The sequence below is a fragment of the Mobula birostris genome, chromosome 5, assembly GCF_030028105.1.
Source record: "Mobula birostris isolate sMobBir1 chromosome 5, sMobBir1.hap1, whole genome shotgun sequence".
In the NCBI taxonomy this organism is placed as follows: Eukaryota; Metazoa; Chordata; class Chondrichthyes; order Myliobatiformes; family Myliobatidae; genus Mobula; species Mobula birostris.
The window spans coordinates 203,133,791-203,157,534 of NC_092374.1; the positions used below are offsets into that span (position 1 = coordinate 203,133,791).

Here is a 23,744-nt window from a genome sequence, read left to right on the forward strand (position 1 = left end):
TACAAAATAAAAATAATTACATACAAGAAAAGAAAACCATTCGTTGACTGTGAGTCCTTATTCAATACAATTATTAACAATAAAAATTCTGCGTTGACTCTCTGTTCATTTACAAATGAAATATGTTTACAGTAAATCATCATTGCGTTTACTCTCAACCCTTGATCAAGAGATAAGACTTATTAACGATCAAAATTTTCAACAATAAAGGCAGGTAATGGCTCTAATACTTTCCCAAATTAACAATTCCACCCACTCCTTGGGCACCATGTTGATTATCTGTCCACACCGCTGATGAGGGTCGGTCTCCTCCCCACCCAACCTCTCCCCCTCCTACGGGTGATGAACGTTAAACTGTGGTCCTTCCCCACCGGGCCTTCGCGGTGGCCGCACCAAGTTTGAGTGCGTCCCTCAGAACGTACTCCTGCAGACGAGAGTGTGCCAGTCGGCAGCATTCAGTCACGGACATCTCCGTCAGCTGGCAGACCATCAAGTTTCGGGCCGACCAAAGAGCGTCTTTCACCGAATTGATGATCTGCCAGCAGCACCGGATGTTGGTCTCCGTGTGCGTCCCCGGGAACAGCCCGTAGATCACGGAGTCCTCGGTATATCAGCTGCTGGGCATGAATCTTAGTACTGTCCCTTCCATTCTCTTCCACACTTTCTTTGCGAACCCACAGTGTGCAAAGAGGTGAGCCATCGACTCCACCCCATTACAGTCCTCCCGTGGGCAGTGGGGTGTGGAGGAACCGTTCCGGGCGTACAGGAGGGATCTGACTGGGAGGGCCCCTCTCACCGCCAGCCAGGCGAGGTCTTTGTGCCTGTTGGTGAGATCTGGCGATGAGGCATTTTGCCAGATGAACTGGACGGTCTGCTCAGGGAACCACGCCATTGTGTCCATCACGTCCTTCTCCTGCAGTGCCTGCAGGACACTACGTGCCGACCACTGCCTGATGGCCCTGTGGTCAAATGCGTTGGTCTTGAAGAATTTTTCTACGAAGGACAGGTAAGGGGGCAACGACCAGCTGACGGGGGCGTTGCACGGGAGTGGGGCCACACCCATCCTTCGTAGCCAGGGCGACAGGTAAAACCTGGGCACATAGTAGTACTTTGTGCCCACGTATCTGGGATCCACGCACAACCTGATGCAGCCACACACGAAGCTGGCCATCAGGGTGAGGGCGACATTGGGGACGTTCTTGCCCCCATTGTCCAGGGACTTGTGCATGGCGGTCCGTCTCACCCAATCCATCTTGGATCCCCAGACGAATCTGAAGACAGCCCGGGTGATTTCCGAGCTGTAGGAGCGGGGGACGGGCCAGACCTGCGCCAAGTACAGCAGCCCTGAGAGCACTTCACACCTGATGACCAGGTTCTTGCCCGTTATCGACAGGGAGCGCCCTCCCCACAGTCCCAGTTTCTGTTTCACCTTGGCAGTCCGCTCCCGCCAGTTCTTGTTGCACGCCTCAGCCCCTCCGAACCAGATCCCCAACACCTTCATGTGGTCAGACCTGATGGTGACGGAGGATTACATGCAGAGGCTGGTGAGGTGGTAGGTGAAGGCAAGAGGAACCCTATCCCTGGTGGCCGGAGGTTAGGTTGAAGGCAGACATGAAGCTTTTCTTTCCAGGAGAGGAGGTGTTGTCCCCCTTCTTCAAAAAATGGGCGTCCCTTCCTCCACCATCAATGCTGCCCTCAACCACATTGCTTCCATTTCGCTCACCTCTGCCCTCATCCCATCCTCCCACCACCCCACCAAGGACATGGTTCCTATTTTCCTCACCTACCACCACCGCCGCGTCCCCCCGTCGTCTCTGCATCCAGCACATAACTCTCCTTACCTTCTGCCAAATCCAACAAGATCCCACCACCAAGCACATCTCTCCCTCTCCCCACCCTCCAAATTTGTTGCCACGTACAGCTGTGGAGGCCAGGTCGTTGGTGTATTTAAGGCAGAGATTGATAGGTTCTTGATTGGACATGGCATCAAAGGTTACGCGAAGAAGGCCAGGAACTGGAGTTGAGGAGGAGAATAAAAAGGATCAGGAAAAAAATTGGGCCAGATGGCCTAATTCTGCTCCTATGTCTTATGGTCTCTTCCCCACTGATCTCCCTCCTGGCACTTATCCTTGCAAACGGAACAAGCGCTACACCTGCCTCTACACCCTTCTCTGTCACTACCATTCAGGGCCCCAAACAGTCCTTCCAGGTGAGGTGACACTTCACCCGTGAGTCAGTTTGGGTCCCCTGCTGTGTCCCATGCTCCCAGTATGGCCTCCTGTATATCGGTGAGTCCCGATGTAGATTGGGAGACTGTTTGCCCAAGGACCTATACTTTGTCTGGCAGAAAAAGCGTGATCTCCCAGTGGTCAGCCATTTTAATTCCACTTCCCATTCCAACATGTCAGTCCATGACCTCCCCTACTGGCACAATGAGGCCACACTCAGGTTGGAGAACACCTTATCTTCTGCCTAGGTAGACTCCAACCAGATGGCATGACATTGATTTCTCAGACTTCCAGTAATGCGCGGTCCCCTCCTTCACCACTCCCCATTCCCATTTCCCTCTCTCACCTGATCTCCTTACCTACCCATCGCCTCCCTCTGGTCCTCCTCTCCCTTCCCTTTCTTCCATAGCCTTCTGTCCTCTCCTATCAGATTCCCCCTCCCAGTTCCACCCATTACCTACTACCTTGAATTTCTTCCTCCCCTCCCCCCACCTTCTTACGCTGACGTCCCTTCCATTTTCTCTCCAGTCCTGACGAAGGGTCTGGAGCTGAAATGTCGACTGTTCTCTCTATTCCATAGACGTTGCCTGACCTGCTGAGTTCTCCTGTGCAGAACCTTGTCAAATGCCTTACTAAAGTCCATGCAGACAGCATCAGCTGCCCTGCCTTCATCCACCTTCCTGGTAGCTTTCTCAAAAAACTCTGTAAGATTGGTTAGGAATAACCTACCACACACAAATCCATGTTGACTGTCCTTAATCAGTCAATGTCTATCCACTTATATGTTTGTTCCCTTAGGATACCTTCCAATAACTGACATCAGACTCACCAGCCTAAAATCTTTAAACAGTGGAACAACATTGGCTATCCTCCAATCCTTTGGTACCTCTCCTGTCACTAAGGATGTTTCAAATATCTCTGCTAGGGCCCCGGCAACTTTTTCACTTGCCTCCTGTAGGGTCCGAGGGAACACCTCAACAGGCCATGAGCACTTATCCGTCCGGATTTGCCTCAGGGTAGCAAACATTTCCTTCTCTGTAATCTGCACTGGGTCCGTGAAGTTAATGCCACTCTGCCTGATTTCTATAGACTGCGTATCTGTCTCCTGAGTTAATATACAGATGCAAAGAATTTGTTTAACATCTCCCTCATCTTCTTTGCCTCCACACATGGATTACCATTCTGGTCTTCCAGAGGACCGATTTTGTCTCTTGCAATCCCTTTGCTCTTAACATATCTGTAGATTCCCTAAGGATTCTCCTTCACTTTGTCTGCTGCAGCAACTTTGTGCCCCCTTTTAGCCCTCCTGAGTTATTTATCAAGTGCTCACTTGCATTTCTTGTACTCCAGAGGAACCTCATTTCTTCCTAGTTGCCTATACCTGCTATGCACCTCGTTTATTCTCTTATCCCAGGGCTTCAATTTCTATTGAAAACAAATGTTCCTGAACTTGTTATCTTTACCTTTTATTCTGACAGGCTTTGTACTCTCAAAATTTTGTTTTTGAAAGCCACCCACTTTTCAAGTACATCTTTGCCAGAAAACAGCCTGTCCCACCCACACTTGCCAGATCATTTCTGGTGCCATCAAAATTGGCTTTTCTCTGATTTAGAATCTCAAACCGAGGACCAGACCTATCCTTTGCATACTTACTTTAAAACTAATGGATTGTGGTCGCTGCATGCAAAGTGTTCCCCTTTGATGCACCTGTGACAAATAAAGCTAATCTTTATCTTTATTTTAAATACCACTCCCCAGGTCTGTCTCCCCAACTGAGCTATGTTTCTCAACACCGATTGTACCTCCGTTTGCAAAAGCACATCGAGGGTAGAACAGTACTTTTTTTAAATTTTAACTGAGGAGGCCGAGGGGTGTATACATTTTGAGACGGCAAGACAAAGATTTTTTAAAAATGGCATGCACTTCACTTCCTGTGTAACGGTGACGCTTTATTCTGCATTCTGTTACTGTTACCTTGTACTACCTCAATGCACAGATGCATCTGTACTGAATGCTTGCAAAAGGCCGGCACAGTATGTTTCAATGTACTTGTGATAAATAAATCTAACCTTTGTTTACCTCCTAACAATCAATTATCCATCCTCATTAATATATTGCCCAGAATTCCATGTTCTCCAATCTTTGGTGTATGACCTAATTGAAAAAAATTCTGTAAATTCAATTTTGCGCCTTTAACAGCACGTTGTCTGAGCGAGTGTTAATTGGCATTTTGTCTGGTTTCAGGCCGGCAGATGCAGCTCAGCATCGCCGCCTCCCGGCCGGCACCGGCACTACAACAAGCTGCAAAGGCAGGTTCTACAGTCTGGGGGCAATGTCCGGATTTAAGACCGATTCACATTCTGATTCATTTATTTATTACACGTACATCAAAACATCCAGTGAAATCTGTCATTTACACTAACAACCAGCACAACCTGAGGGACCTGCTTGCCTCATTATCGGAAGGATGCAGAAACCTTATAGAGGGCACAGAGTAGATTTACCATGGATTGGAGAGCCTGTGTTATGAGGAAAGGTTGAGCGAGCTAGCGCTTTGGAGTGAAGGAGGGTGAGAGGTGACTTGATGGAGGTGTACAGTGCGATAAGAAGCATATGTGGATAGCCGGAGACTTTCTTCCAGGGCAGAAATGACTAATCCCAGTGGGCATAATTTTAAGGTGATTGGAGGAAAGTATAGGGGGATGTCAGAATTGGGTTTGATACACAGTGAGTGGTGAGTGCCTGCAACACCCTGCTGGGGTGGGTTGTGGTGGAGGTAGATACATTAAGGATATTTAAGGGGTCTTAGACAGGCACATGGGGGAGTCTATGTAGGAACGAAGGGTTAGAATTATCTTACAGTAGGTTAAGAGGTTGGCACAACATTGTGGGCCGAAGGGCCTGTACTGAGCAGTACTGTCCTACGCTCCATATGCTGGGATAGCCTGCAACTGTCACCAGCCACTCTGACACCAGAGCAGCACGCCCACTATGTTCAACAGAATTCAAAAACATATTTCACTGCAGTCCAGGAATTGTATGAGAACCCTCCACCCATCTGCCCTGTGATGGATCTATTGATTAGACTGTTTTACACATCTGCCCTGAACACGGCACCAGGTCCTCTGACCAAAGAAGACCCTGCAACCTGTTGCATTAAATAGAGAATCTTTTGGGAAAGAGATGATTATTTACATTTCTTCTCTCTCGTCACCTTTTCTCCTCTTGTCCAAACCAGCTGAATCATCGGATCACTCAGAGCAGTTATATACACTGGCTCTGTCCATATCAGCGTGGTCGTCCTCAACCCTTGAAGATTCCTTTTTCCATTTGCTGCTGAATCCCCCTAGATTGATTTTTCATGGATACCATCTTTGACCTGCATCATATCAATTGCAAGGATGTGGCAAGTGTGCACCCGGCCCATTGACTGTGGAGTGAATCAGTTGGGCCTCCTACTCTCGCAAAGCTCTCTCTCTCTCTTTTTTACTCAGATTTTCAAGTAGTTTCGTCTTGGTGGGCCAGGTGCATCGCTTCCATAACACGAATAGTGGATAACATAACTCAGCAAAAACCTTTAATCCTTCTGATATGGTGTGATCTTTACTCCGTGTATCTGCAGTATTCTTCTCAAATTTTCCTCTTCAATTCAGCAGCTTGAGTCCTTTTGCTTTTCTAGAGTGAGGGGTACAGACAGAGAACTCCCAGCTCAAGACAGATGAAGTCAAGTTAAAGACGTTTATGGGCATATTCATAACTACACATACAAACAGGTGTAATGAAAGACTTATTTGCAGCAACGTCACAGGCACAGAGCATTAAATACCCATCACTGATAATGAAATAAAATAAAATAACAGGAATGCACACACTCTTACAACTCAACCACACTTTATTCTACTTGTGCATAAGGAGAACAGTATAGCCCCTGTTACCCACACTCTTCTGAAGCCAGGACAGAACACTGCTGGTTTTCTACAGAATTGGCTTATCAATTATGGATATTGACCATTTGGTAAATTGTATATGTTTCAATTCCTTACTTGTAAGATCAATTGCCATTCACAATGGAGGTGTTAAAGTCAATAGAAGATATAAGCTGGCAACCGATGACACTTTAAAGTTAGAGAAGCAAGTTTCACATCCTTCCATTATTCTTATCTCACCTGTCTCCAGCACCCTCTATTGTGTACAATAAGTCCTCACTCATCTGGCTTCGAGTACAGACTGCCGCAGTCACCTCTGCCTATCTTGTCCGTGGTGAGCAGAGGCGTCTCCGGCAGTCTCACTTCAAAGCTCTCCCTTATCTGGTTTTGAATACACACCACTGTAGTCATCTTCGCCTGGACATTGTCTTTAACCCTTGCTTTGCTGTATCTCGCACAGACCCAACACTCACATGAAAAACATCAATTATACAAAAGGCGATGGTATGGATTGAGTGAACGAGGCAGGGAGCAAATGACAGTAGAAGAGGCGTGGGAGAATTTATTCATTTACTTATCATTCTTCTGACCTTTGTTTTCTCACTGGTTTTATTTACAGACTTCACTGGGACTTATTTGTGAAATGGGACCCATTCAACGCCATCTTGTTTTCAAAGGGGTTTCTGCCCCTACAGCCCATGAGCCCCACTCCCGACATTGGTTCTGCGACCTGACCCGCTTACAGACCCAGAGCGGAACCGGAGCAGATTCTCAGCCACTTATTTTCATCCCCAGTCCAGAAGAAAGGATAAAGTTTCTCCGTGAATTTATTCCCAGTGAAGGTGTGGAGATGAGACTTGGTGTCCGCGTTGTAAAATGAAACCGTGCCCAGCCCGTAACTGAGACGAATCCCCAGCTTCTCCGGTATGGAGTCAGCAGGGAGAGGGGACCCAGGGGAAGTGTTCACATAAAATCTGGCACCAACCCGTCCGATAGTCCAGAATCCATTCTCTGGGATCAATCCCACCCATCCCTTCCTCTCCACAGACTCTGCAGCAATTCCCACACTCCAGATATAATTCCCCGCCACCACAACCCCCCAGTAATGTCTCCCCATTGTGAATCCCTCTGAGCCCAGCACACCAGCCCAGTCGGTGAACCTCTTGCCGGTGTCAGGGAGACTGCTCCAGGTCCCGCTCAGCCGCACGCTCTTCCGATCGTCCGACACTTCCAGTCTCGGATTTGCCGTTTCCACATCCAGGGTCACAGAAGCTGAGGAAGGGGTGTGGGAACAAAGAAAATACTGATTGAACATAGAACAGTAATGGCCCACTGTACTGTGTCAATCTTTTAACCCACTCCAAGATCAATCTCACTCTTCCCTCCCGCACAGCCCTGCATTTTTTCTTTCACCCATATCCCTATCTAAGAGTCTTTTAAATGCCCCTAATGTCCCTGCTTCTACCACCACCAATGGCAGACTTTAAATTGATTAATGGCTGCAACGTATTGCTGTGCAGTGTGGTTTGCCAGCTGCACAGAACAGAACAGGAAGGACTTGCAGCGGGTGGTGAGGGTAGCAGAGCGGGTTATTGGCACAACATTACCCTCCCTCAGAGACATTTATACTGGCAGACTTCAAAAGAAGGCTACTTGTATTTCATAGGATCCCACTCATCCTGGACATCACCTGTTTCCCCCTCTACCTTCTGGGAAGAGATACAGAGCATTAAGGAGGAAAACAGAGAGACTCCTTAACTTCTACCCACAAGCAGTGAAATGTATAACACCCCCTTCCCTTCTCCTGCCCCCCTCCTAAGACGGCGGCAGCTAAATGCATCACACTTCCAGTAATGGCAGGTGTGCAATAGTCCTACCCCCCCCCCATCCATATATTATTAATTTTGGACTGCACTCCTGAGGTTTTAGAGTTTATTTTATGTATATATTCTTTGTCATGCTACAAAACGTTGAGCTGCTAAACTGTGTTTCATTGCTCCGCAACAATGACAATAAAGATATTCTATTCTATTCTAAACTTATATTAAAAACTAAATACTGGTTCTGAAACTGAAGACATAGAGTGGGTTACCACTACCCCTGGCCCCGCATTCCACACATCCACCACCCTCTGTATAAAACGCCTACTTCTGACATCCCTTCTATATTTTCCTCCAATCACCTTAAAATTAGACCCCTTGTTCAGGTATATTTTGGAGTTAGGGTATATATAGATCATTAACTTTAGCAACCAACCTTCAGATCTGAATATGGATTGTAGATTGAATTTAAAATACAGCTGGGAACAGTAAAATGCAGACCAGGAATCAGAATGAGTCATCCAGAACTAAATGCAATATTCGAAGTGTGGGATTCCATATACGATATTGTGGGGACATACTTGTCTATGACTGTTTTTATGAAGTCTATGACAGCCACGGTGTATTCATTCAGATCCACAGATGGGTCCTTGAACATGGTAATGTCCACTGACTCAGGGAATCCCATATCCACTCCTCTGCCTCCCACAACCACCTCCTTGTTGTCCTCAGCTCTGGAGCTTTGCTCCTTGGCCTCTGCCTGTACGCAGGCAGGAAGACAGCCAAATGATCTGATTTCCTGAAATGCTGTCTGGGAATGGAATGGTTGGCACTCCTTATCTTTGTATAAGTGGTCTAATGTGTTGGGACCCCTGGTGATACAGGTTATATGCTGATGATAATTGGGCAGGGATTTCTTCAAACAACCCTGATCATGCAATATCTCAAGCGCTTGATTATAATCGGCCACTGATGTTATGTAAACTGCGGCCAGGATCACGGAGGAGAACTCCCTTGGTAAATAAATACAGTAGCATGGTTGGCATTTGATCTTTAGACCTTCAAGGTCGGGGGAATACGAGTTTGACAAAACTGCCACGTTGGAGCACAACCGAGAGTCTGTTGTGAAACACGCAATTCTACCTTTTGCCTTTTCCAAATCAGCAGTTTGGTCCATCCTGTGTATCGAGAAGTCATTGGGTCCGTTGCTAGATGTTATCCATGCAGTAAAGATAATCATCATGTATCTTTTTAATATGGGTAGTGTTTAAAGAATTGAGGGGCAGCACTGCATGCTGCGTGCCAACAAAAGTTTTGCATGTGCCATCTTGGGCACACGTTCCATAGGTTTACCAGCACTTCTCAAGGCACCAGCTGATTTAACATGCCTGTAGTAAATGAGAATGAAACTCTATCGGTTTCATTCTGAGACACTTCTTGTTAACTAGTTATAGGCCTGGTAGGGAGAGGGTGGATAGGCTATATCTTTATCCCTCTGAACGTTGGAGAATGAGAGATTTAAATTATGAGTGGCAGAGATAAAGAGGATGATAACAGTTTTCTCCCCAGGGAGCTCAAAAGTAGATTCAAGATTCAAGACATGAGAAAGTCTGCAGATGCTGGAAATCCAAAGCAATACACACAAAATGCTGGAAGAACTCAGCAGGTCAGGGTGCATCAATGGAAAGAGCCAACAGTCGACGTTTCGGGCTGAGACCCTTCATCAGGATTGTGTAATGTTGCACAGACGTAAAGGAGAACAAAATAATTGTTACTCTGGATCTGATGCAGCACAAAAAAACAATGAGATAAAGAACACAATAAATATAAATATATAGAAATCATAAACGTAAATAACTGTAAATCAACAATGGCATTAGAGAGCTGCTTATTCGAGCTTAATTAATAAGAGAGCTTCTGTGGAAACAGCTTAATTTCTACACTTAATGTCTTTTTTTCCCTTTTCAATGTGGATAGGATTCTGTCAGTGCTCTTGACCTGCAGCTGCACACAAACTACCATTCTTTACGGTGATGGCTTCCGCTCTTGGGGCTCACTGACTGGCCGCTTTTCAATAACCCAAGGGTGCGGCCTCGAAGGGAAGTGCACCTTTGGGGTGCTGAGGCTTTGTGACCCCGTGGATGAGCCAGTTCTACGTTGGTGTCACCGACTGAAGTGTCGCTGGAGAAAAGGGAATACCGGGAACAGCGGATGGGCTATCAGAGATCTTTGTGCTCACTGAACCACGCGCGCTCTCTCTTGCTCTCGCTGGTGGGGGAAGAGTTTGTTGCCGATTCCTGAGTTATAGAACTCAGGAAAAACAGCAACACGGCAGACTTTAACATCAATCAGTAGTTTTTATTATTTGTCTCCCTTCTTGTTGTGTGACACCTGCCTGCTCCTTTGTCAGGGAGAGAGAGAGAGAGAGAGAGCCTGTGACACGTTGAATGAATTGGGTGAGCAATTAGTTTTTGTTGTACTGCAGATCATGGGGGCTTTGCTGTTGCTTGCTTGGTGGGTGCTAATGTCTTTTGCTGTAGTAAGTGTGGGAGGTTCAATTGTTGCTACTGCTTGTGTGTCGGAGAGGGACTAGGGGGGTTTGAGGTTACTGTCACTCATTCTTTGGGGTACAATTCTCTTTTCATGGATGTCTGTGAAGAGTAAGAGTTTCAGGCTGTGTATTGTATACATTCTCTGATATTAAGTGGAATTATTGACAACATTACACAGCTTATATACATGGAATGATTGTATGTTCATAAAGTGATGCTCAGCACAGAAGTGACTCTGACAGGAAATGATGAAGTAGTGGTGGGGGGTGTGGAAGGATGGGTTAGTGAGTGGACGTGTAGGTTTAGAGTGAGAGGGGAAAAGTTTAAAAGCAACCTAAAGGGCAACTGTTTTCACTCAGAGGATGGTGAGGGTCTGGAACAAGCTGTCAAGTGGACAGTCTGAGGAAGATATGATAGTATCATTTAAGAAGCACTGGGTAGGTACATGATGGGGCCTGGAAGGATATGGACCGATCACAGGACATTCAGACCAGCTGAGTGGGCACCGTGGTCAGTACGAGCTGGTTGGGCTGAAGGGCCTTTATCCATTCTGTATTGCTCTATCTCTCTAAAGATTAATGATTTTCAAATATTTGCTTTATTTGTCACACGAACATCGAAACATAGAGTGACAATGTGCTGTCTGTGCCAATGACTAACAGTCTGAGGATGTGCTGGGAGGAGTCAGCAAGTGGCACCAAAGCAGAATGCCCACAAAGTACTAACCCTAACTCACACATCCTTGGAATGTGGGAGGAAAGCAGACCACCAGCACAAGCATAGAAACTCCTTACAGACAGCGGTGAGAATTGAACACCAGTCACTGCCACCCCATGACTCTTTGACTCTAGTTTGAACTGATACTTTACTAAGCCTATACACAAAAGAAGTTAGATTTAGTATATGAATGAAATTTCAAAATGATAGACACAACAAGAGGTTCAGCAGATGCTGGGAATCCAGAGTAACATGCACAAGATGCTGGAGGAGCTCAGCAGGTCAGGCAACATCTGTGGAGGGGAAGAAACAGTCGATGTTTCAGGCTGAGACCCTGTCAGACTTGTCCTGATGAAGGGAAACAGCCCAAAATTTCAGGTGCTTTACATCTGTCATTTACTCTCGTCTTTGCATCCTCATCTACTGTATAACGATCTGATTTTATTTGTCAAAAGAGTAATGAAGAAATCAGGGTAAAAGGAAGCTGAAGTTTTACCAGGATTAAAGGCATCAAGGATCTCCTTCCACACTGTTTCCAAGAAAGGTCCTTTGAATTTTTCCACATTCAGAAAGCCGTCCTTGACTGACAGCTCCTGGTGCTCATCATTTCCACTGTAAATATTAAACACAATCCCAAATTAACTATCCACACGTTTCTGAGCAATTTGTACACACCTTGGAGACCCTCAATAAAGAACACGTCCTACCTTGTATTACGCCAAGAATCCTCCTGAAATATAGAAGCACAGATGTGAATTGATCAGGAATGGCTGTCTAATCTGTAACAGAGATGACATCAGACTTGTTGCAGGTTGAGCTTTATAAAATTGCAACAAAACTTCCTGGCTCTTGAACTCAGTGCCTCCACTAATGAAGGCAACTGGAGGATACAGCCCAGCCCATCACAGGGAAAACCCTCCCCACCATTTACACAGTGGCTCAAGAAAGCAGCAGCCTTCTCCAAGGACCCCCACTGCCCAGGCCGCGCTCTCTTCTCATCAGGAAGGAGGTATGGAAACCTCACATCCTGCTCCACCAGGTTCAGGAACAATTATTACCCTACAACCATCAGGCTTCTAAACCAAAGCCAAAAACTTCACTCACCTCAATACTAAACTGATTCCATAACCAATAAGCTCACTTTCAAGGACTCTACAACTCGTATTCTCATTACTATTTATTTATGTTTTTTTTGCACAATTTCTCTTCTGTTGCATGTTGGTTGTTTGTCAGTCTTTGCATGAAGTTTTTCAATTGTACTTCTTTGTTCTACTATGAATGCCCACAAGAAAATGGATCTTGGTATAGTATGTGGTGACACACACTTACTTTGATAATAAATCTACTTTGAACTCTGAGGATGCAGTACGCTTTCTTTATCCCCTTATCAACATGTGCGACCACTTACAGAGAGCCAGATACCTGGAACTGAAGATCCCTCTGTTCATCAACACTGTTTTGAAGATCCAGCCATTAACCGTGTACTCTCACTTTACGACAGACCTCCCAGAGCTCGGCATCTCACACTGCCCTGGGTTAAACTCCATCCCCACCTGCAACTGATCAGTATCCCACAGTTGTCCTCGCCCTGGTGACCAACATTGTGTGTGGCTGTATCAGGCTATGCGTGGAACGTGATTACCTGGGCACCAAGTACCGCCCAGTGCCGAGATTCTACCTGTCCCCAGTGTTGCGAAGGATAGGCCCGACCTGTTGCCGTGCAACGTCCCAGTCAGCCGGACGTTGCCGCGCTGCCCATCATTTGTGGAGAAGCTCTTTGACCACAAGTCCATCAGGCAGAGGTCAGCACATGCCTCCTGACCCCACGATTAGCATTGAGGATCTGGTTATTGCATTGTCAGCACAAGACCAAAAATAAAAATTGCTATTACATTTTAAAATAAAAAAATATAAAAAATAAAATAGTGCAACGTGTGAGCAAAATAGTGAGGTTGTGTTCTGTCCGGAAATCTGATGGCAGAGGGGAAGAAGCTGATCCTAAACCAGTGAGGGTGTGTTTTCCGATTCCTGTACCTCCTCTCTGATGGTAATAATGAGAAGAGGGCTTGTCCTGGATTGTGACTGCCCATCATGATGGATGCTGTTTTTCTGAGGAATCACCGTTTGAAGGTGTCCGCAATTCTGGGAAGGGGTGTGCCGATGATGTAGCTGGCTGGAGTTTACAACCCTCTGCAGCTTTTTTCTGATCCTGTGCATCAGTTCCAGTCGGTGACACATTAACAACATTTAGAAGGGACAGGTACATGGATAGGGAAGGTTTATTGGGATTTGGGGCCAAACGCAGGCAAATGGGGCATCCTGGTCAGCTTGGGGATGAAGGGCCTGGATCCATGCTCAGTGACTCTAGAACATTCCCAGAAAGGTTATTGGCAATTCGATGATACATCTATTCAGAAGAGCTTAAACAATCAATTAATTTAAGTGTGATGTAAATTATTGGAGAAACCTGGCTTTATGATTAAATTGGAGCCCAATATTTAGTGGTGCTTTCCATACTTATAAATGTAAATAGGAGCACTATATGGCTAATAAGACAAAATACATCACTTCACCTTAAGAGTTTCTTCCCCCAGGCAGTTAATCTGATCAACCATTCCAGTTTGCCCCCCCACACCCCCTCTATCAACTAACCCTGGCACTGCACTGTAAATGCTTCAAACCACTTTTACGTTGCTATTTACATTATAAATATATGCTGGGATTCATGTTTTATGAACATTTTATTCCATTATCTGTGCTTTAATCTTTAATTTTATTTTAATATAATGATTTACAGTGGTTGAATGTTGTTTTTGGTTGCATCTTGCATTTTGACCCACTCACCACCTCAAATTCCTAAAAATACACTCCGTGGCCACTTTATTAGGTACACCTTTACTCCAAATATCCAATCAGTCAAACAACTCGATGCATGAAACATGCCGATGTGGTCAAGATGTCCAGTTGCTTTTCAGACCAAATATCGGCATATGGAAGAAATGTGATCCAAGTGGTTTTGACCATGGAGTGATTGCTGGTGCCAGAAGGGTGGTTTGAGTATCTCAGAAACTACTGATCTCCTGGGATTTTCATGCACAATTATCCCTAAACTTTACAGAGAATGGTATGAAAAACAAAAAAAAAGTCCAGTGAGGAGCAGTTCTGTGAGCAAAAATGCCATGTTAATGAGAGAGGTCAGAGGAGAATGGCCAGACTGGTTCAAGCTGACAGAAAGGTGACTGTATCTCAAATAAGCGTGCATTACAACAGTGGTGTGCAGAAGACCATCACTGAACGCACAACACACGGAACATTGACAACACACACACACACGAAATGCTGGAGGAACTCAGCAGGGCAGAAAAGAGTAAACAGTCAACTTTTCGGGATGAGACGCATCATCAGGACTGGAAAAAGAAGATGAGAAGTCAGAGCGAGAAGGTGAGGAGAGGGGAGCAAGAAATACAAGGTGGTGGGTGACAGGTGAAACCTGGAGAGGGGGAAGGTTGAAGCAAAGAGCCAGGAAGTTGACTGGTGAAAGAGATAAAGGAGCAGAGAAGGGGGAATCTGATTGGAGAGTGTATAAACCATGGCGAAAGGGAATGGGAGGAACACCAGCCGGAGGTGATGAGCTGATAAAACAGGAATGGGGAAATTTGAAAGAGAGGGGGAACAATTACTGGAAGTTTGAGAAATTGATGCTCATGCCATCAGGTCGGAGGCTACCCAGGCAAAATACAAGGTGTTGTTCCTCCAACCTAAGTGTGGCCTCATCATGGCAGAACAAGAGGCTGTGTCAGAATGGGAATGGGGAGTAGAAATGAAATCACAAGATCACAAGACAAGACAAAGGAGCAGAAGTGGGCCATTCGGCCCATTGAGTCTGCTCCACAGCTCCCCCATGAGCTAAACTATTCACCCATCTAGTTCCAATTTCTGGGTTTTCCCCATATCCCTTGATACCCTGACTAATTAGATACCTGCCAATCTCCTCCTTAAACACCCTCAATGATCGGGCTTCCACAGCCATATGTGGCAACGAATTCCACAAATCCACGACCCTCTGGCTAAAAAAATTTCTCCTCATCTCTGTTTTAACTGGGTACCCTCTAATTCTAAGACTATGGCCTCTTGTCCTGGACTCACCCACCAAGGGAAACAACCTTTCCACATCTACTCTGTCCAACCCTTTCAACATTCGAAACGTTTCTATGAGATCCCCTCTCATTCTTCTATACTCTAATGAATGCAGTCCAAGAGCCAACAGACACTCCTCATATGTTAGCCCCTGCATTCCAGGAATCATCCTCGTAAATCTTCTCTGAACTCTCTCCAACATCAGTATATCCTTTCTAAGATAGGGGGCCCAAAACTGCACACAGTATTCCAAATGAGGTCTCACTAATGCCCCATAGAGCCTCATCAACACCTCCTTACTCTTATACACTATTCCTCTTGAAATGAGTCGCCACTGGGAGATCTCATTACTCTCAGCATATCTCAAATTCCTCACTGTGCCCAGGTTGATTATTGGTAAACAGACCAATAAATGGAAGTGGAATCTTAATATCTAGTCTCTAACTCAACGAAAGTTCTTTCTGTTAACTATTTCCAGACTTAGTGTATAATGGGCCCAGTAGTAATCCTCACCTTCAGAAAGAGCATTATGTCTTTTTGTTCCATCTGTTCTTGCAACTTGAAGAGTTTCCGCTGAAGAGATTTTAAACGCTCCTGGATTTCTAGAAGGTTATTCTGCATCTTTTCCAAAATCTCCCCCTTCTCTTGTTGAAGATCGGCAATCAAAGCTTTCTCCTTCCCAGTGAGAAACTGGTGCATTTCGGAGAACTCTGACATGATGTGCTTCTCCAGAACCTGTGACTGGTCCTGTGGGAATGAAACAGGTGAAATAAGAAGGTGGTATGATCGAGGGAAGAAAGCAGAACACTGGCACTGGCAGCGGAAGACTCTACCCTGATCTCAGAAATCTTCTGTTTCTGCTGGTGCTCCATTTCCAGAATCAGTGATTTCTTCTCTGTGGCAGAGTCCAGGGAAGATTTCACCAAAGCCTTTTGGAAAAACGAAAACAAAGTTAGAGCGTGTAAATCACAATCAAATTGTAAGACTTCCAACACGTTACCTTAAATATTTCAACAGCTTCGTTAACGGGCATGAAATGGTGCTCCCGGTGTTCCCGCGCATCTCTGCAAGAGTAGCAGATCAGCTTCGTGTCGGTTTGGCAAAACAGCTTCAGTTCTTCCTGGTGTTCGTCGCAGAGAAATTTGCCCCCCTTCTCTCTTGTCTTCAGGTTCAATTTTCGAGCTTTCTCGGACAAGTTCGCCAAGGCGCGGCTGGCTCTGAGGTTTCTTTCTGCAAACTCCTCGCCGCATTCTGGGCAGCAGATCTTCTCCTTCGTCTCCCAAGTCCGGGTGACGCAGGAGCGACAGAAGTTGTGGCCGCACTGCAGTGACACCGGGTCGGTAAAGAAGTCAAGGCAAATGGGACAAGCCAGATCTTCCGACAAGCTCTCGTCCTGTTGTGTGGAAGCCATTTTCGCACTCAGCAATCTGCGATTGGGCGGGAGAGGAAAAACTTCTTGGTCTCCGACTGCTGATGGATTGCTGCAGTTCGCCGCTTGTCCGCTGAACGTATTGTATTCCCGAGAGGGGGAGGGAGGGTGGGGGTGCTGGGGAGAGATTGAGAGAAAGAACCTGAAATAACAAACTGCCGGAGAAACTCAGCGTGCGGAGCAGCGGGGGCTGGGGGACAATTCCTTTCCCATCGCAAGAGCTGTCCCCACTCTTGAGTTCCTCCAGCAGATTGTGTGATGTTCCCGATTCCACTGTCCGCAATCTCCTGTGTCTTCACGAATTCACGGCAGTCCGTCATTAGCCAATGTAACAGAGACTTTCAGTCAGCCTCAAGACTCCCCCCACCCATTGCTTTTCACCAGTATCCAAGCGAAGATCATTTGTCGCTTTAATTGAATCACAGGTTCAAATCCGGAACGGAGGAGTAGAGAAAGTTCGGAATGGGAGAGGAATAATTCTCTGCGTTTGGTTATCGCCACATATCCGCCGGGATTTATTCTTTTCATCGTCGGACACGACACTGATCACGTCCCTGCCCGCACCCACCCACCTTCTCCCCTCATCTGGCATTACCTATCACCTTGTACTTCTTCCCCACCCCACCTTCCTATTCTGCCTTCTGTCCCCTTCCTTTCCAGTCCTGATGAAGGGCCTCGGCCCACAACCTCCACTGTTTATTCCATTCCATAGATGCTGCCTGACCTGCTGAGTTCCTCCAGCATTTTGTGTGCTTTGCTCGGGATTTCGTGCATCTGCAGAATCTCCTGTGTTTAATAGTCGCCTAGTGTTTTAAACTGATTCCAGCTCTGGTCACCTACCTAGAGGAAAAGAACCGATATGATTCAGAGTAGAGTGAAAATTTACAAGCATTTTACCGGGACTCGAAGACCTGAGTGTTGAAGAGGTTAGGACTTTATTTCCTAGAGCACAGGAAAACGAGGGGAGATTTGAGAGAGGTATACAAAGTTATGAGGGGATGTAGATAGCGTAAATGGAAGTAGACTTTTTCCCACTGAGTTTGGGAGGGACTAGAGCTAAAGGTCATACGTTAAGGGTGAAAGGTGAAATGTTAAGGGGGGACCTGAGGGAGAATTTCTTCACTCAGAAGGTGGTGCTAGTGTGGAACGAAATGCCAGCGGAACTGGTGGACGTGGATTCGATAGTAACATTTAAGAGAAGTTTGGACAGGTACATGGATATCGAGCTATGGTCCAGGTGTGGCTCGATGGGACTGGTTTCAGCACCACTGGACGGGCCGAAGGAACTGTTTCTGTGCTGCAGCACTCCAGGACTGTATGAATGGTGGCAGAATACAGACGGTCCCGCCCCAGCCCTCCTGTTGCACAGGGAGTCACATTGACAAACTTATTCTCGTGATCCGGCAAACGCCGAACTGCAGATGTGGAATGCGGGTGGAATTTCTCAAGTGGACATCACAGTGTCCAGTACTACAGGAGAGGGAAGCCCGAGATATGTTTGTTTAATCCTGATCCCCTTGTGAAGGAATTTGCCCCTTCCATCGTCAGAATGTGGCCCTGATCTCCCTGCAGTACTGATTCCCAGCAGCAGGCGGGGACCTTGAGTCCTGACACCGCATGGACCTTGGCCTCTGCTGTACTTGGTACGTATCTCAAGAGCATGTGGACAGATTGACATCTCAAAAATCACAAGGGCCGGACATTTTAAACTAAACAGAAAATAAATGCAGTAGATCAGCAGGGGAAGAAGAGTACAGAGTTACTATAAATGCAGATAAGAGGTTCTGGAGATGATGGAAATCTTGAACGCACAAAGTACTGGAGGAATTCTGAAGGTCAGGCAGTGTCCATGGAGAGGACTAAACAGTCAACATTTTGGGCTGAGTCGCTTCATCAGGCTCTTCTGTAAATGGCATAGATTGTGAAGAATATCAGAGTCACAGAGTAGCATAGCACAGACAGACCCTTCGGCCCAACTCATTCATGCTGCCCACTGTGCCAATTAAGCTAAGCTGGTCCCATTTACCCATATTTGACCCAATGCCCTCTAATACTTTCCTATCAATGTACTTATCCAAGTGTCCTTATTGCGCTTGTCCCAACCACTTCCTCGGGCAGCTCCTCCACATATGGACTACACTGGAGTGATTCGGTTGCCCCTCAGGACTTTAGTAAAATTTTCACCTTACCTTAAACCTGTGCCCTCCAGTTCTTTATTTCTGAACTGTCTGCCTATCATGATGAGCCCAGCTCAGCTATGAATGGTCCCAAGTCTGGCTGTGAAGGATTGAGCATGGGGCGAGCAGCCCCAACCCATGAAAATGCCAACAGAAGCTGCAAATATGTCATTCCTGGGGGAGAGCAGATCTTCAAAGATGGACTACACTTGGGGACAATTTGAAAGACAGGCCCAGGTCAGAGGATGTTGACAAGTTGCTATAGGCAGGGGTGACAGGCTTTAGAAGAATAAGATCACCCTTCATTCTCCTGCGTCTACTCCAGCACTGAAACAGGCCCTTCTGCCCATCCAGCCCATGCTGCCTGATCTTCTGCTCAGTCCCACCTACTTGCACCACAAGAATATCCCTGCAGACCCCTCTCATCCTACCCAAACTTCTCTTGAACCCCCATCATCTTTAATCTTAGCTTTTGGTTCTATTTGCAAGGGAAAAGACTACAGATGTTTGATCTGGAGGCACCAAGTTGCAGACTCAGACAGCTCCATCACGGGCACCAACCTCCCAGGCAACGTGAACATCAAAACTTGATGCATCAGATCTCGAGTGGCTCTCCTTTACACTTGAGTGCTGGAAATGACATTCAACAATCTCGAATCTTTAGAAAATGATGCCTCAAAAAGGCAGCATCCATTACTAGGAACCCTCACCACCCAGGACAGGCCCTCTTCCCATTACAACCATCAGGGAGGAGAGGTACAAGAGCATGAAGACACACGCACAACATTTTAGGAACAACTTCTTCCCCTCCACCAAGTTTCTGAACCCATGAACACCACCTCACCATATTGATTCTTTTTAAGATATACATTGTGATAATTTTACTATATTCTATGTATTGCTCTGTACTGCTGCCTCAAAACTGCAGATTTCATGACATTTGTCAGTGATGATAAACCTGATTCTGAATCTCAAAAAGACTTATGAAGATAGGTTGAGCGAGCTGGGTCAGACTCCATTCATCTGTGATACTGAAGGTCAAAGACTGAAATCAGTGAGTCCGGGGGCCAAGGCCCGAAGGTTGGACTACTGGTCTGGTGTGTCTAGAAGCCATAACCTATCGTCTAGGATTTCAGGGCTTAGGAGTGGAAAGCAGAGGCCTGTCCTGTGGTTCGAGGCCTGCCTCTGTGTCTGAGAGGACGGGAGGGTGGGAAAGGTTTTTTTCTGCTGCCACACATGCAAAATGCTGGAGGAACTCAGCATGTCAGGCAGTATCTATGGGGAGGATAAAACAGTCAATGTTTGGGGTGAAGATTTGGAAAGTTTATTGTGGAACAGGACTTGTTTTGCTGCTTCTTGTGTTGTGTTCTGTTCTGCTGGGCATTGTGGACATGCTATACAGACGCTGGAATATGAGGTGACACATGCGGGCATCAGGCCTACGCATGCAGGCTCTGCCCAACTAACAGGATTCACCTGCCACTCGTTCCAGACTCATCACCTGCAGCCTATTTAACCCCACTTCTCATGCACAGTCCTCGTTCACTCATTGAACCAGTGGCTTCAAACATTTTGCTCTTAGCTTTCTGGTCTCCCTACCCGAAGTTGACCTCATTGCCTGTTGGGCATGGTTTCAGTTCTCTCTTGCTTTAGAACCCCTCGTGGCTGGTTATTTTGCAGCCTATTATTAACCATTCACCGCTGAATCGTCTCCGCTGCCCTGCTTCTGGGCCAGCCCTCCACATTTTCTGACAGTGGGCTGCCCCCACTACACTGAGGATCAGTTCTTGGAGAGCAAATATGCGATTTCAATCCACACCCATGTTCAAAGTACATTTATTATCAAAGTACGTACCACATTGGGATTCATCTTCTTGCAGGCAGCCACAAAACAAAGGAACACACAATCGAATCCACGAAAAAGCCCCACACAACAAGGAACGCAGACAAGCAAAGTGGAAAGAACAAATCCTACACAGGGAATGTGGACTGTAGAGTCCCCAAAAGTGAGCTCACAGGCACAGGGGCATTCGCACCGAGGCAAGAGCCAATGGCTGCAGCTGCAGTCAGTTCAGTGCCCAGGTGCGTAAAGCCCAATGGAGGAGAGAGCTGATCACCAGTTTGTCCTTGGCTCTCAGCCTCGACGCTTTAATATGGCTCGACGCTTAAATCAGCTAAACTTTGGTTTGACTTTCCGCTCTCACATCTGGGTTCTGCCACGTACATCTAGCCTGAAGTCCGCTCCAGCGATGGCTGCCCCGTGGTAGGGTCCAGTTCGGCGATTCATTCAGGATACTGCAAAGACGCCAGGTCGTGCAGACGGGTCAAAAGCACAACTCCCAAAGGCAAATTACGGGCTGCAGATTGCAGTGATCGCAGTCCAGAAAAAAATACTTTTAAATAGAATCATTATTAGTTTTGTTTGCGGCCTGCAAAACATCGCTGTGTCTCACCAGCGTCATATGGAAGAACGTTCAATACATGGAAGCTTCAGAGACGCTGCAGAGGAGATTTGCCAGGAGGCTGCCTGGATGAGAGCACATGCCTTTTGATCATACAGTAGGTGAGTGAATTACAGCTTTTTTCTTTGTAGCAAATGGGGATGAGAGGTGACTTGCCAGAGGTGTAGATGATAAGAGGCATAAATCAAGTGGATTTACTTAGGGCAGAAATGACTAATATGAGCAGAAATATATCAAACCGACTGCAGGAATTTATAGGGGTAATGTCAGAGATAGTTTTCTTTTGCACAGAGAGTGGTGGGTGTGTGGTAGATGCTACCAGGGGTGGTAGAAGAGGCAGTTACACAAATGACATTTAAGAGACTCTAGATAGACACACAGATGAAAGAAAAATGTAGGAGGAAAGGGTCAGATTGATTTTAGTAGAATAAAAGGTCAGCACAGCATCATGGGCTGAATGGCCTGTACTGCGCTGAAGTGTTGCATGTTTCAACAAGGAATAAGAAAACTATGTGTGTTACGTAATAAGATCATCCATGCGTTCTTCTGTATCTTTTTTGATTTAAAAAAATTGTAAAAATCCATTCTGCAACCCAGAGTGTTGACACCAAATGGACCCTTGTCTTATCTGCAGCTTTGCTGATAGTTTACAGAGGAGTATTTGAGATGAGATGCAACTCGTTCAGTGCCGACCTGTTATCAGTAGGGTTTTCCACTCCACAGCCTCCGAAACCTGTTCCGGAGGGTGCCCCTGGAATGTGGCTCTTTATGCAAATCCAGCACAGACCCAGAGGACACCTTCAGCCATTTGTCAACGTGGCTGGTCCTGATGAAAGGATAAAGTTTCCCCTCGAATTTGTCTACAGTGTAGGTGTGGACACAGGTCTTTGTAGGCAAGCTGTGAAATGAAATTATCTCGGACTCGTAGCTGAGATATATTCCCAGCTTCTCGGGGACAGGCCTGGTGCTGAGGAAGATGGGAGTAGAGTCGTTTGCGTGAAACTCGTCTCCCACACGCCCGATGGTCCAGAATCCATTCTCCGGTGTCAGTTCAACCCTCCCGTTCCTCTCGGCAGTCTCTGTGGCAACTCCCAGACTCCAGTTCCGATTCATCCCTACCTCCACCACCCAATAATATCGCCCTGATCGGAATTCGTCCAGCCCCAGCACGGATTCCAGTTCTGTGAAGCGTTTCCCGGTGTCCGGGCAATTCTGCTCGGCCTCGGTCACTCTCACACTGTTCTGGTTTTTCAGTTCAAGTTTAGGATTTGCAGTTTCGCCATCTAGGGTCACAGAAACTACAGGAGGGAAAAAGACAGAATATTAGAGAGTCACAAAGGACAGAAAAATTGTAGCTTTTTGGATGACATGTACGTTGTCTCACACAGTGAAAGACATCGTTTGTGTCAACAACCAACACAATCCGAGGATGTGGTGGGGGCAGCCCACAAGTGCAGTGCCTCTACTTCCTTAGGAATTTGCAGAGATTTGGCATGTCATCAGAAACTTTGACAAACTTCTGTAGACGTGTAGTGGAGAGTGTATTGACTGGCTGCATCACGGAAACACCAATGCCTTTCAATGGAAAATCCTACAAAAGGAGGTGGATTTGGCTCAGTACATCACGGCTAGAGCATTGAGCACACCTACATGAAACACTGTCGTAGGAAAGCAGCATCCATCATCAGAGATCCTCACCACCCAGGCCATGTTCTTTCCTCACTGCTGTCATCAGGCAGAAGGTGCAGGTGCCTCAGGACTCACACCCCCCAGGTTCAAGAACATTTACTATCCATCAACCATCAGGCTCCTGAACAAAAGGGGATAACTACACTCACTTGCCCATCCATTGAAATGTTCCCACAACCAACGATCTCACATTAAGAAAACTTAATCTTGTTATCTCATGTTCCCATTATTTATTGCTATTTATTTATATTTGCATTTGCAGAGCTTGTTGTCTTCTGCACTCTGGTCGGTCGTACTATGGTTACTGCTCCATAGATTTGCTGAGGATGCCTGCAGGAAAATGAATTTCAGGTTTGTATGTGGTGAGCCTGATAATAAAATGGACTTTGAACTTGGAAGTGCCACCATACTTCCATGCCCACAGCTTACTAACCCGAACCTTTCTGCCTTTGGGACGTGGGAGGGAACTGGAGGATCTGGAGGAAACCCACGTAGTCACTATGGGAATGTGTAAACTCCTGACACGGACAGAACCCGGGTCAGTGATGCTGCAAAACGTTGCTGGCCACTGCGCAACCATGCCACCCTTTAAACAAGGTATTGACAG

The 23,744-nt window shown here is 46.4% G+C and overlaps 1 protein-coding gene across 1 annotated transcript; it reads right to left on the minus strand.

The window, feature by feature from the left end:
- Positions 1-6,893: 6,893 nt before the first annotated feature.
- LOC140198476 (zinc-binding protein A33-like) lies at positions 6,894-16,791 on the minus strand. The gene is made up of 6 exons (XM_072259562.1): positions 16,381-16,791; positions 16,214-16,309; positions 15,894-16,127; positions 11,951-11,973; positions 11,740-11,855; positions 6,894-7,426 (listed from the first exon to the last, which is right to left on the minus strand). Exons 1-6 carry the CDS (start codon positions 16,789-16,791, stop codon positions 6,894-6,896), a joined length of 1,413 nt encoding a protein of 470 aa, XP_072115663.1.
- Between the last annotated feature and the right edge of the window lie 6,953 nt (positions 16,792-23,744).